The sequence below is a fragment of the Pelophylax lessonae genome (genome assembly GCF_965119305.1).
Source record: "Pelophylax lessonae genome assembly, chromosome: 7".
NCBI lineage: Eukaryota > Metazoa > Chordata > Amphibia > Anura > Ranidae > Pelophylax > Pelophylax lessonae.
The window spans coordinates 277116180-277131453 of NC_138774.1; the positions used below are offsets into that span (position 1 = coordinate 277116180).

Below are 15274 nucleotides of genomic sequence, written 5' to 3' on the forward strand. Positions count from 1 at the left end.
AAATCAACCACCCCAGGACAGTGATCAGTAGACTATATGGCACTCACTCACCCTCCTTCCTCTCCCAGCGGTCCACAGTGAAGACTAAGTCCCTGTTTAGCCTCTCCAGGGCCCAGCACACCTCACCCAGAGTCTCCATGATGAGGAGCTCTATGCTGGTCTTGGTGTCCTGTCTCTTCTCTTTTGGATCCTCTACGTGGGTCACAGAAGCTGCCATGAACTCCTGACACCGCCGGGCCACCTGGTCCTCCTAGAACACGGAGGCTGCCGTCTCTGCCCGCTATAGCTGATCGAATCCCGCCGCCTCCTCCTAGAACACTGAGACTGCCGTCTCTGCCCGCCATAGCTGATCGAATCCCGCCGCCTCCTCCTAGAACACCGAGGCTGCCGTCTCTGCCCGCTATAGCTTATAGAATCCTGCCGCCTCCTCCTAGAACACCGAGGCTGCCTTCTCTGCCCGCTATAGCTGATAGAATCCCGCCGCCTCCTATAACACCGAGGCTGCCATCTCTGCCCGCTATAGCTGATAGAATCCCGCCGCCTCCTCCTATAACACCGAGGCTGCTGTCTCTGCCCGCTATAGCTGATAGAATCCCGCCGCCTCCTCCTATAACACCGAGGCTGCCGTCTCTGCCCGCTATAGCTTATAGAATCCCGCCGCCTCCTCCTATAACACCGAGGCTGCCATCTCTGCCCGCTATAGCTGATAGAATCCTGCCGCCAGTCTAGCCACCACCACTGCCGCCAGCAGGACTGATGAGCTGGCTCTGTACCCTATGAACATATCCTACATAACAGCCCACATACGTACTCACTGATGCAAGTACCCTCCTCGTGGAAAATGCAGACCAGCCTCCTTAAACTGCGTGGGCGGGGTCCTGAATCCATCGCAATTTGACTGCTCTGGCTCTCTGTAATTTGCGCGGGCTCGCACAGCACAATTTAAGCGTGCCCACTCTCAGTGATTTTCGGCTCAGCGCGACCCACTCAAACACAGCTCGCGACCCACCGATGGATCTAGATTGTAAGCTCTAATGAGCAGGGCTCTCTAATTCCTCCTGTATTGAATTGTATTGTAACTGTACTGTCTTCCTTCATTCATAATGTAAAGCGCTGGGCAAACTGTTGGCGCTATATAAATCCTGTATAATAATAATAAAATACATTTACGTTTTGGTTGTAACATGACAAAATGTGGAAAATTTCTAGGGGTGTGAATACTTTTTCAAGGCACTGTAAGTAAATCTTGACTTTGAATAGCTGGATTCTTGCATGAGCCCATTCTGGTTCTCTTTAAGGACAGTGGCTTGTGCCCAGACAGAATTTCCGCTTATAGAAACACTGTTGGTGCAGTTTCTGGCATAATGCAAATGCCACATACTGAATTTCTGCTAATTGAGAAGGGAATCTCATTAGAAAGTTCTAATGAAGCCTCTTTGAAGAGATAATTTCTCGTCTCTCGGAGACTGTGGGATCCCAGCTGTGTTTACTGATAGCATGTGATCTCTGCCTCCTCCCAGAACCCCCCTCCCCATCGCCGCTGCTGGCTTTATACATACATTATACGCAACCATGCTACAATATACACAAATCGTGTATTCAGCATGACTCGTGCAAACCACTCACTGCATCCTGTTTTACTCACCCTCCGTCACATTTAAAGGCGAAGAAACCTAAAGAAAAAATCCTTGCTTCGGACTCAATCGGGAACAGGCCCTAAAGCAGGGATCTTCAAACTGTGGCCCTCCAGATGTTCAGGGAACTACAATTCCCATCATGCCTAGTCATGTCTGCGAATGTCAGAGTTTTACAATGCCTCATGGGATGTGTAGTTCCACAACAGCTGGAGGGCCGTAGTTTGAGGATCCCTGCCCTAAAGGATATATATATCATTTTTGAAAAAGAGACGTGATGGTGTTCACCGTCACTGGGAGGGAAGGACATATACTTGGGGGATGCTGAGAGAATGGTTTAGATGGCTTCAGATGGGAGAGTGATATTTGTCAAAGATGTCTCTCAAGAAATGTGGAGATTTGATCCCACTTTGCACTGTGAGATCTGTGGCCTGTTGCCATGGAGTCTGTGACACCTAGATGTGTATTCCATGTGTTTCAATGTAGATGGACAAACTGTAATTGGCAGTCTTGTCCTGTTGTCTATCTATTGAGATGGAATGTGAATTGTGTTAAGTCTGCCTGTCCCATTGTTAAATGTTAATGACCTCACGTTGTTCTGTCCAGATGGCCAGATAATTAGTTCAGGTTAATTCTGTTTCTGTATACAATTTCATCTGCATAGGATAATGTAATCAGGCAACCCCTGACCTGTGTGTAGTAATTTGATCAGGAGGGGGATGTGCTCATGTGTGTATAAATTGAGTGTGAACCTGTTCAACAAAGGAGAAGGTTCCCAAACTTTTACGATCTAAGTTGTTGGCTAGCTTTGTATGAGGGCGGTTAGGAAAATCTGGGATATCTGTTCATGACTGCAAGGAAGCCGTATACTGACGGAAGACCACAAGTACAGTGTGGGTCAGCAGTTCCGGAACATTGGTTATGGTGTCTTGTGAAGCCCTCCGGAAGCACTAGAAGCATCTGTTAACGGAGGTGTCCAGTCAGTGTGCCAGTTGATCCGTTACATTGGTGGCAGCAGTGGGATCAAATCTCCACACTTCTTGAGAGATACCGTTGACAAATATCACTCTCCCATCTGAAGCCATCTAAACCATTCTCTCAGCGTCTCCCAAGTATCTGTCTCTCTATCTGTCCCTCACTCCCAGTGATGGTGAACACAGTCACAAGACATACATAAGGAATGCTATAGAATACAGACAACATGGCCAAGTAAGTCCCAGTGGTCAAATAAGTCCCAAAAATGAGTAGATTGACCACTTATAGCGGGTTAAAACACTTAGACACAGCGGGTGACAGCTTACGCCGGAGCCCCCGATCGCCCATTGTATTACAATAGGCCGGACGGGAGGAGGTTAAGAAATGCAGAGCAACCAGATTGCATAGTACTACTGAGTTTGGAATAACCGGGGCAGAAAGGGGTTAAATCCAGGTATGGTTTTATACATAGTAACATTGGTCAAGCTTGGACCAATGTGACTGTGTATACAGGCGGTCCCCGGGTTACAAACAAGATAGGGTTTGAAGGTTTGTTCTTAAAGCGGAGTTCCACCCAAAAGTTTGCTTTCTCCCCCCCCCCTCCGGTGCCACATTTGGCACCTTTCAGGGGGGAGGGGGGAACAGGTACCTGTTTTTGTCAGGTACCCTTCCCCACTTCCGGGAGACGGCGCCGCAGTGCAGTCCCTCGGATGTTTGGCCCCTCCTCCTTCCCCTGCTGCCGAGCCAATCTGAATGCGCATTAGGGACCCGACCGTGAAGCCGTAAGGCTTCACTGCTGGGTTCTCTCACCGGCAATGGCGGTGGCAGCACCCGACAGCCGATGGAAACATCAGCTGTGGTGTCGACATCGCTGGACTCCAGGACAGGTAAGTGTCCTAATATTAAAAGTCAGCAGCTACAGTATGTGTACAGTATGTGTAGCTGCTGACTTTTCATTTTTGGAGGGGGAGGCTGGAACACTGCTTTAAGTTGAATCTGTTTGTAAGGCTGGGTTCACACTGGGGCAGCTTCAAAGTCGCCCGACTCTGAATCCGTCCCGTGCAGCGCAATTTCATTGGGACCTGCAAACGACTTCTCTAATAGAAGTCAATGCAAGTCGTCCCCAAAGTAGTGCAGGAACCCTTTTCTAAGTCAGAGCGACTTTAGTTGCTCCGATTAGAACGGTTCCATTGCACTGAATGGAGCGCTACTTGTCAGGCGGCTAATTCGCTTGACAAGTTGCCCCAGTGTGAACTGGGACTAAGTCAGAATAGGTACATTTTTTAGGCGTGGCACCAGCTAAAAAAAATGATTTTTAAGTTTTTTGGATAGCATAGGGAAGGGTTACCAGCCCTGTAGTTTATTTTGCTGTCTGTGCCCCTGTCCAGAAGATTTCACCTCACTTTCTGTCCCTATGACAATCGCATTTTGAAAAATTTGGGTTGTTGTGGAAACAAGGATTGGTGATTAAGCGTCAGTGGAGACTCCTTTTTCCCATGAGAACTCTTACAGGAGTGAATTTCCCTTCCTAGGGAGAGATTTTTCTGTTGTCTCCCTCCCTTTGTAAGTAGGAGTCGTTTGTAAGTTGAATGTTTGTAACCCGGGGACCGCCTGTATACCATACCTGTGGGATCCCTCTAGAAGCTGGAAATCACTGAAGTAAACACCACAACTGCAGCGATCTCCACTAGTTTTTGGGTCCCAAGCCAAGTGGGTGTCTGCTGTATGGTGAATACAGGAGATTGGCTTCTGGACCATTTTGGCTACTGGACATTTTCTCAATGAATGCAAAGCATTCTCCGATTGGACAAGGTGGAGAGTGTAACACCACTGCCCCACCTCTCCACCTCTTCCAATCAGAGAGAATACAAAGCAATCTCTGGATGGCACCCATGCCAAGCGGCTGACCACCTTTGTTCAGTAAGCAGCAAGGTAACTGCACTGAACAGGACCCAAAAGCAAGTGGAGGTCATTGGAGTAGTGGTGTCTACTACAGTGATTTCCAGCTTCCAGATTGCACAGGTATGTTATATGCACAGCTACATTGGTCCAAGCAGCCCATAGAATTCAAAGGAAGTTGTATCCAAGTCGGATCAGCATTTTAAGTGATCCGACTTGTGACATGCGAATTGTGCTCAGAGGCAATGTTAGCAATGCAAAATGTATTGAGAAAAAAAACAGCATAGGGCCCCCCCCACAAATCCATACTAGACCCAAGTCTGGTATGGATTTTAAGGGGAAACCCCATGCCAAAATTAAAAAAAACAGCGTTTTCCCCCCTCCCCCAAATCCATACCAGACACTTTTCTGAGCATGCAGCCAAGCAGGCCAGGAAAGGGGGGAATGAGCAGCCCTCCTCCCTCCTGAACCATACCAGGCCACATGCCCTCAAAATAAAGGGAGGTGCTTTGGGGCGGGGAGACATAGTATCCCTACCCATTCACCCACATAGGGGGGGGGTGGGATCCAGGGTCCCCTTTCTTAAAGAGGGTTTCCAGATGCCGATAAGCCCCCTGACTTTTCTTGACCTGCCAGGCTGCATGCTTAGATAAGGAGCTGTTATAGATTTTTTTTTGGGGGGAGATCCCCACGCCGGTATTTTTTTTTGTTCTCAAAGTCAAGTCAAAACCAGATCCCATTAATTAAAGTTACTAAAGCCTTGTACACACGCACCGATTGTTGGCCTACCGATCGGCCGTCTTTTGTCCAGTGTTGTTGTGTTGGTTGAAATGTGCTCTAGACTTGCACTGGACTTTTGTTGGCCGACAGAAACCAACTTCAGAAGTGATGTCATGTGCTGGTTAACTTTCCGTGTGTTTTTTCTTCTCTGAGCATGCCCAGTCTTGCTCATCTGATTTTTGTCTGCCGAAATCTGTACTGACTGACGAACAATCGGGTGTTCTGGTGACGGCCAACAAAAATTTTATAGCCTGCACACCAGATTTTGTTCGGCCGGAAAGTCGGAGTCGGTTGTCGGAAGCATCATACTAACAAGCCGACAATCGGCCGATCAGACCTTGGCTGAAAATTCACGGCCAACAATCGGTGCGTGTGTACGGGGCATTAGAAGTTGGATTGATGTCAGACCGAAGTTGCAGGGCAAAGTCAGATCGACAACTGCAAATCTTTCATGTTGCACCAGTTTGCACCAGGCCCAAGAGTATGGGGATGCAGTGGTTGCACAGATACCTGTTCTCCTAATTTAACAGGTGCATGGGTGTGGTGAGTGGCCCCAAACGCAGACAGTGTGCACCTGGGCACCTGTTAATTTAGGATGAGTGGCTTGTGCAGCCATTGCATCCTCATGCACTCACATGGGCTGCCTGAACGCAACACCTGGTGGCTCAAGCAGCCTAAAGAAATGGCCCATTCCCAGTCAGCAGGCCCCACCACCAGTGCGAATAGGACAAAGTGAAAATGCGTGTAACCTAACAAATTTATGGAAAATTTAAGTCTAGGAAAAATATTTAGATGCTTAACTTTGTATATTTATAATAAACAAAGTCTATGGTTAAACTGAAATCCTTTAAGTTACAGTTCCTTTAAACATTACTGTCCATGTATACAATATTACTGGTTCTGTGTGCGTCCGCAGTCTTTGTATCTACTACAAGTATGAAGGCCAGTACAGATACAGACAACAGTACAGATACAGACAATCTGCAGGCTAGTTTATGCTTCAGAGGCATCCCATCCATTTACAAACACAATGTGATTATTATATACATAGTATATGGTATATAAGGTATACTCTTACAGGAACTGTACAGGCTGATCCAAACAAAGCCACAGACGGACAGACTGCTGTACGCCCACATAGAGAGCGTTCTCAAAGCTCTGGCAGACCTTGTGTGTATTTTTCGCTTTCTCTTGGAAAGCGTACACAAGCTTTTGTGTTAATTGGGGTGAAATTGGGAGTGATCCAGATTCACATTTAATTAGCATTTGGAAGGAGAAAGGCAAGACTTGGAAAGCCAAGTTTGAATGGAGGAAGAAGCTAAGTAATAATCTTACCAGGACTTTGGGGCATTGGGAGGCAGTGGCCTCACCTCTGTGGCCAGTGTTCTGCCAAAAACTCCAACTTGCCAAGAACTCCAATCGCGTCACTTCTGGTGACTATACACCAGGAATAATTGGAGATTTCGACCACGTTTTTTTTTACAGAATAGGTGGCACCGTATACACTACGGTTGCATGCTATAATGAGTGGACATTTTTAGTCCGCCCGCTAGTAACCAAAAACATGGTTGTTTCCAAGGCGGCGACAACTAGCTGGCAAACTAACATTGTCCACTCATCATTGCATGTACCGGAGTGTAAAGGCTGCCGGTGTTCTGTGAAAGCACAAAGTGGTTGAAATCTGCAAGTATTCCTGGTGTACAGTCATCGGAAGTAATGTGGTTGGAGTTCTCGGCAAGTTTGAGTTTTTGGCAAAACACCTGTGTTCTGCCAAAAACTCCAACTCGGCAATACCTTCAACCACGTTACTTCCGGTGACTCTCCAGCAGCAATTGTAGCGGAGTAGCAGTATGATCCACGATATCTCCACTGGTAGTCAGGCACAGCATACAATAATCCTGGTAGCGTATAATATTCCCAACCCTCCAATAACCAGACGACACATGGCTTGAAGGTCAACTAACTCTTTTATTCACAGGACTTGTATTTAAAACAAGATACTTATACGGGGTCTCCACAGAGGGGCAGCAGGGGTTTCCAATACACATTCATGAGCCAGCAGCTAACACAATACAAAATCCTACAGGTACTGCACGGGTTACATTTACACATACAATACACACATAATGCATACACAAAGGACAATATACAGTGGCTGTGTTTGCCACAGCAATAATTGGAGATTTCGACCCATTGGTGTTTTCACAGAACACCGGCAGCATTTACACTACGGTACACGACCAGTTGCCTGTTTTGAGAGAACATCCGGTAAGGTTAGAAAAAAGTTGTCACCGCCTTGGAGGTGGCTATGTTGTTGGTTACTAGTGGGCAGACTAACAATGTCCACTCATTATAGCGTGTATCGTAGTGTATACCAGTGTTTCTCAATTCTGGTCCTCAGGGCACACTAACAGGCCAGATTTTAAGTATTACCTTGGGGAGATGCAGACTAGAATACTTCAATCACTGAGCAGGAAATTAGATGACCTGTGAAGTATTTCAGTTTTCTTGCAAACCTGGCCTGTTAGTGTGCCCTGAGGACCGGAGTTGAGAAACACTGGTGTATACGCTGCTGCTGTTCTGTGAAAACACCAACTGGTCAAAATCTCCAATTTATCACACCCACCTGGGGTTTTGCAGTGGGGACGGAACCCAGTTGCAGCGGAACAGCACTCCCTTACAATTACGACCCTCAGGAGCACCTGGAAGTGGGGACAGGGTCCCAAAGGGTCTGTGGTGGCACGGAGGCCTTTAATGGGAAGAAGCAGGAAGCAAAGTCAATCAATCTGAAGTCAGGTCAGGCAGCAGGCAAGAGTAGTCGATCAATCCGGAGTCAGGTCAGGCAGCAGGCAAGGAGAATCAATCAGAAGATCAAGGGTCAGGAACACAAGCTGAGAATCAGGGCAAAAGGCAGGTATACAAGAGCAAGGAAAATAACCAAGTACTGACTGGAAGGCGTGCTTGGTTTAAATAGGGAGTCGGGATCACATGACCGGCCACCTCCCACCAGTAGGTGGGGCACACAGGAGCTATAAAGGGTAGTCAGGAACCTGGCGCTATCTTGATTTGCACTATAGTCCCTGACCTTCCCTCCCCTACCAGATCTGCAGTTCTCCTCCTCACCCCTGTGAAGAACGCCATGTCCGTGTGGCGGCTGCCATCTTACAGTAACGGCGTGCTCGCCATGGACCTTGGCGGCGAGAAGGAAAGAGGGAACCACTGCAGACCCAGGAGAGGGGTGTCTGAGAGTGGTGAGTACCGTGACTCCAACGCGAGGACGCCGTGGGCACCCAGGAGCGGGTGGGTACATGACACAATTATTGCTGCTGGAGAATCACCAGAAATGTCATGGTTGGAGATTTTGGTGAGTTGGAGTTTTCGGCAGAACACCGGCAATTAACATTTTACCAGTAACGAAAGGGCTAGAGGATGACACTATGACTTGTGGTTAATACCATCATAAAATGGGGATGGTGGTAAGAATTTTCACTAGGAGGTGCAATAAACCTGTTTCTGGTTATGATTTCTAATATCTGCAGAGGAGATGTGGACCATAGCAGCCATCTGAAATCCAGAGATCTCTGTTCAAGTGCACCTTTGCAATGAAAGCTCATATGATTGATGGGGGTCACATTAAAAAAAAAAATCTCCTTCTTAATTGCTGCTGTGCCGGCGTAATTAACGGTGGTTTTTGGCTATACAAGAATGAATCACTGAACTGCATTTATCAACCATGAAACGCTGCGACTGTGCTGAGGGCAGCTGAGGTCATTTAACTCCATAATGCTTAAAGCATTTACAAGATACAAAACCATCCAGTTATGTATTCAGTAAAAAAATGTCATGTATTATTCAATGCAATCTGAATCTAGTGTATGTACCTGATTTGGCTTGGTTTTAGCTTCCTGCAATCCCCTATACCAGGAATTCCCAAACTACGACCCTCCAGTTGTTGGGGAACTACAATTCTCATCATGCCTAGTCATGTATGGGAATGTCAGAGTTTTACAATGCCTCATGGGATGTGTAGTTCTACAACAGCTGCAGGGCCGTAGTTTGGGAATCCCTGCCGTATACCATGACTATAGAGGCAAGTTGGGCTCTGCTACACTATATTGTCAAAAGTATTGGGACACCTGCCTTTACATGCACATAAACTTTCAAGGGGAAGTAAAGTCTGTTTTTTGTTATCTACAAAGTAAAGGCATATGGTGCTAGTATGAATCGCATACTAGCACATTATGTGACACCTCCTAAGGAAGCCCTTGTCGTCCCTGCTGGAGGCCACATCATCTTCCCCCGTCTTCCTTTTGCGTTCGCGGGGTGCGGCTGTGCTACTGCAGCGGGAGCCGCCGGTCACGACACAGGACTCTAAGGCCCCTTTTTACACTTTAATGGCATCCCAGTCTTAGTCCGTAGGGTTCAATATTGAGTTGGCCCACCCATTGCAGCTATAACAGCTTCAACTCTTCTGGGAAGGCTGTCCACAAGGTTTAGGAGTGTGTCTATGGGAATGTTTGACCGTTCTTCCAGAAGCGCATTTGTGATGTCAGGCAATAATGAATGACCTGGATAAAATAACAGAGTGAGCAACGACATGGCAAATGAGGTTTAATGTGGAGAAGTGTAAGGTTTTGCACTTGGGGACTAAAAACATAAAAACACAATACACGTTAGGGGGGGAACCGTTGGGGGAATCAAAAATGGAGAAAGATCTGGGAGTGTTGGTTGATGATAGATTAGGCAATAGCATGCAATGTGAAGCGGCAGCTGCCAAAGCCAGCAGAATATTAGCATGCATAAAGAAAGGGATGTATTCCAGAGATAAGACTATAATCCTTCCACTTTATAAAACTCTGGTCCGACCGTATCTGGAGTATTCTGTCCAGTTCTGGTCGCCAGTCCTCAGGAGGGATGTGTTGGAGCTGGAGAGAGTCCAGAGAAGGGCAACTAAACTGATTAGGGGATTGGAGGACCTTAATTATGAAGAGAGTCTGCAATCGCTTGATTTATTCTCCCTGGAGAAGAGACGCCTGAGGGGGGACATGATAGCAATTTATAAATATCTCAATGGGGATCTCGGCATAGAAAAACAGCTATTCAGTCGAAGGGATTGCATGAGGACTCGAGGGCATACAATGCGATTAGAGGAGAAGCGTTTTAACCTCTGGCAACGTGGGGGGTTCTTTACTGTTAGGGCTACAAGATTGTGGAATTCTCTACCACAAGAGGTGGTTTCTGCGGGAAGTATGGTGGCTTTCAAAAGACTCTTAGACGTACATCTCAAGGATCAGAACATTCAGGGCTATGAGAGATGATTACAGCCACACACACCTACACAGGTTGAACTGGATGGACTATTGTCTTTATTCAACCTCACCTACTATATGTAACTATATATATATATATGTAACTATATGTAATGTTGGATGAATTAATAGTGTTGGTCTCTCGCGCTAATAAAATTAGTGAAGTGCTAATATGTGACAATCTTCTTAGAACTGCTGCAACTTATAATATAATAAATTCTCCAAATTAGTGCAATAAATCAAATAATATACACCAACTTGTGCAAAATTATTGATAGATGTAAAAATATGTGAAAAATCAGTGAATCATCTAAAATTAATAATCTAGCTGTGCAAAATTCACATATTCAAAATAATGAACACACACTGTGAACATAACATTAAAGCCCCATAATGTGCTCAGAGGGACCACACTGCCTAAACTTAGGCAGAGTCGCTATATAGTGTAATCAAAGTTCCAAAATGATTAAATAAATAACAAGTGCTCCTGCTAGTGGCCAATAATCCTAGAACGATGGTCCTTTCAGTCTTTGAAATCCTAATTGGACTCTCCAGGTGTGGCTCCTGTGAATCAAACAACAATCCCCTTAAAAAACCACCACCAATGTGCACACCAACTCCCATTGGATGGTTCTTTACCAGAGACAGTGGCCCCCCATTCTCATGGTATGGGCAAAAGCACTTTGGGAATAACAGTATCATTCAGTCGCAAGGATTGCATGAGGACACGAGGCCATACAATACGATTAGAGGAGAAGCATTTTAACCTCAGGCAACATGGGGGGTTCTTTAGTGTTCATTCACACTGGTACGACTTGTCAGGCGACTTGGTCAGCCTGACAAGTCGTGCACCGTCGCTCCCACTGTGTAGTACAGGAGCCGTTCTAATAGGAGCGACACAAGTTGCTCCGACTTAGAAAAAGGGTCCTGTACTACTTCGGGGCGACCTGGAGGCGACTTGCATTGACTTCCATTATGTGAAGTCTGTGCAAGACGCGCGGAAGTCGCGCTGCACGCGACTTAACAGGTCGCCACCTAAGTCGGAGCGACCTAATGTGAACGGGGACTTACTGTTAGGGCTACAAGACTGTGGAATTCTCTATCATAATTGGTAGTAACTGCGGGAAGTATGGCTACTTTGAAAAGACTCTTGGACGTACATCTCAAGGATCAGAACATTCAGGGCTATGTGAGATGATTACGGCCACACACACCTACACAGGCTGAACTGGATGGACTATTGTCTTTATTCAACCTCACCTACTATGTAACTATGGAAGTATCGGTAATTCTCTCCCGGTTACGTTAGAATGAGCTCAGAGGGACCTCTTGTGAACGATTCCCATTAAATAATATGGAAGAAAGAAAAAAACTCACCTTGTGTGATACCATTTTAAATCAACAGATTTATTAAACTAATCCTTCTCCCATTGCACTTGCATAAAAAGCATAAAACAGCAAATTGATAGATCCACAATTGGAAGTGGAGCACCCCAGTGGTCCTTTCCACCTCCACGCTGGTTGACAGACCACGGACGCTGTCCTCCACTTCCTTCATAAGAACTTGCGATTCGCGTGGCTATACAATGCGGCCTTTACAATGTTCTCCAGAAACCACAATAAAAAATAAATAAAAATCTAATCTATATACAGGACTTTTTTTCTCCGAAAAAAGGTGCAGGAACTCAACCATGACCCTGTATTTACAAGTGATGGTGGTGAGCAGGGAGCTGAGGGCCTGAGCCAGAGGCGGTGGAAGTTCCACCAAGTTCCAGCTGAAAAAAAAGCCCTGTCTATATATAAAAATTTCAAGATTGTTCCAGCTTGAAAGCATACTTTAACTTTTTTCATTGACCTTGATCGTGAATGCTTTTGCCCTGTAGGCCTTTATTTACCACCCAGTTTGTCCTGATTATAACACCAGTTTATGTTGTCTTCTGGCCATATGTGATAGGTCTTTTGGGAAAAACTTTCCCGAATGTCTTTTTATGATCTCCTCTAATGGACCCGTCTTTTTTTTCTTCAGGTATAAAGGCTTTATCAAAGATTGTCCCAGTGGCCAGTTGGATGCTGCCGGTTTCCAGAAGATCTACAAACAGTTCTTCCCCTTTGGAGACCCAACTAAATTTGCCACATTTGTCTTCAATGTTTTTGATGAGAACAAAGTAAGTAAATGTATGCTCTATGTCAGCCTTTTTCAACCAAGGTGCTTTGAGGTTTCTTCAGGGTTGCCTTGGCAAAATGCCTACAAATTGCCCCAAAATTGTATACAAGCGGGTGGATGAAGTCTACCTTAGTTAAACAAAGCCACAGGTTTTCATTGTACACCATTATGACCTTCTAGCTGCCAATCTCTTAACGACCAATGGCATCACCAGTTGATAATAAGGATGTCAGTTGCCTATATATCATCCTTGTTAGACCCTCCCTTGCCTCTCTCCAAAAGTTTTAGGGTCTCAATAGCTGAGTGATGGAAAAAAGCTGAGGGAGAAGAGAAACATTAGAATACTAGTCAGTACCAGTTTGCAAAAGTGTATTTGCTTTGGAAGAGTAAATCACCTTCATTCTTCATTATGTAAAACTATCAGAATAGTTTTTACATTTTAGAATAGGGCACCTCAAGACTGTCTATAGTGTTGGAGGGTGCCTTGAGATTGTCCATAATTTTAAAGGGTGCCTTGACTGAAAATAGGTTGAGAAGCACTGTTCTATGTAATATATAGGGTATATCGTTTTTTTTTAAGGCCCCTTTCACACTTGTACGACCTGAAAGTCGCGCAACTTTGACGCGACTTAAAGCAATGCCTGTGTAATCGTGAGGTCTATGGACCTCAAGTCTCATCAAAGTTGGACCAAAGTAGTGCAGGGACTACTTTGAAGTTGCTGCGACTTGAAGTCGCACAGATATGATTGGTACTCATTGGAAATCATGGGGTACGACTTGTCATGTGACTTTGCAGTCCTAAGTCACAGGACAAGTTGTACAAGTGTAAAGGGGCCCAAAAAAAAAGGAAAAAAAAAACCGCGTAGCTCCACCCAACAGAGGAAGCTTTGCTTATCTGCCACCTCCCCCCCCCCCCACATTTGGCACCTTTTGGGAGGGAGGGGGGAACGGGTACCTGGTTTTGACAGGTACCGTTCCCACTTCCGGCTAAGTTCACTCTGGCAGACTCAGCCAGAAGATCGGCCCAAATCCTCCTCCTCCCCCTGCCAGGAAGAAGATGCGGGTGGATCTGGGAAGAAGTGAAGGGTCTGGAGGAGAACCAGAGGAGGGCTATAGTCAGCTTCCAGAGTCTGCTGAATGCTGAGACCAGGGGAGGCAAAGACAAGGTGGTGTTGCGGCTGCACAGAGAGGTGCAGGATCTGTAGGAGGAGTTCTGCCCCCTTTCTGCTGTGGACTGAGAAGGGGGGGTGGGCAAGGACGAGCCTTTCTGCAGCTGCAGAGAGGAGTGCAGGATCTGGCAAAGGAGTTCTGTCCTCTCTGCTGCCGACTACAAAAACAAGGTGGGGTCAGAGGCAAGGGGTGTGCCGCAGCTGCAGGAGAGGTGCAAGGGCCACATGAAATGGCCTGGAGGGCCGCATTCAGGTGTTTGACACCTGTGCTATAGAGGGATATAGGCTTTGTTCATATTGCATGTCTGAGGTTTACAACCACTTTAATGGCGCAGTTTTACCATAGCTGAACATCTGATATCTGATAATATCACGTTTCTCCTGACCTTTGTGCTCAGGCGCTGTCCCCAGAGTTGTATCTCTTTACAGCAAGTACGTTACTGTATTTTCACTTATTATGACTAAATTCCTGGGAGAATGCGTAGAAAATCTTACAATTATACTTAATGTCTTCTGCTGCACCCAGGACTTTCCAGAGCCCTTCAGCCAATTACACTTTTAATTCCTAATTTATTACATTATATATTGCTGTGGTAGTTACGGCAAGAACAAGTATGCGGCACGCATTATGATTCATTTATCCTTATTAATTTAAGTATAACTGGTTTATTTACTCATGGCACAGACAGCACAGATTTACTTTGCTTGTTGTGTGTAGGTGCAATGATTACAAGCTTTGTGTTTTAATTTGCCGTTTCTGTACAGTGATCATGATGGTATGTTCAAAGCGAATCATGCGATTTTCTCAAGAAAAGCCACGGATCTGAATGCTTAGGATGGTGTAAAGAATAAAGAGAACCAGTTATTTCTTTATACTTTAGGGTAGTCTCTGTGCTCCTCCTTTTGCCTGGAATGGGGGGGGGGGGTAGTGAAGTCCCAGATGCATGTATACAAAGGAAGCTGATCCTAAGAAAGTCAACATTTTGCTGGTTACATGTGCTATGTCTGACTGAACCGTCCAGCACCCAGTTTGTCTGCTTCTGGAGGAAGCTGTATACTGACAGTCTGGACATAGGAATCAGATATTATAGCGGACCATACAAGACTAGTCGACAAATAGCTTGTATGAGAACTGGAACTGTTTGTTGAAAACTCACAGAATTTATAGTACACCAGGTCAGATGAGCCTGATCACATTATCGTATGCAAAGGAAATTGTATAGAGAAATATAATTAACATAGTTTTGGAACAGCCAACATAAACTATGCTAATTCACCTCTAGTAACTAACTAGCTGACAGTGATATAATTCGTATTAGCTAATTAAATAGTTACTTAAACCAG

The 15274-nt window shown here is 45.7% G+C and overlaps 1 protein-coding gene across 1 annotated transcript in view; it reads left to right on the forward strand.

The window, feature by feature from the left end:
- The window catches only part of NCS1 (neuronal calcium sensor 1), a 167579-nt gene that overhangs the window by 115379 nt on the left and 36926 nt on the right, over positions 1 to 15274 (forward strand). The window contains exon 3 of the mRNA XM_082263105.1: positions 12624 to 12762. Within this exon, the coding sequence (XP_082119231.1) occupies positions 12624 to 12762 (139 nt within the window). The remainder of the gene's footprint in view (positions 1 to 12623; positions 12763 to 15274) is intronic.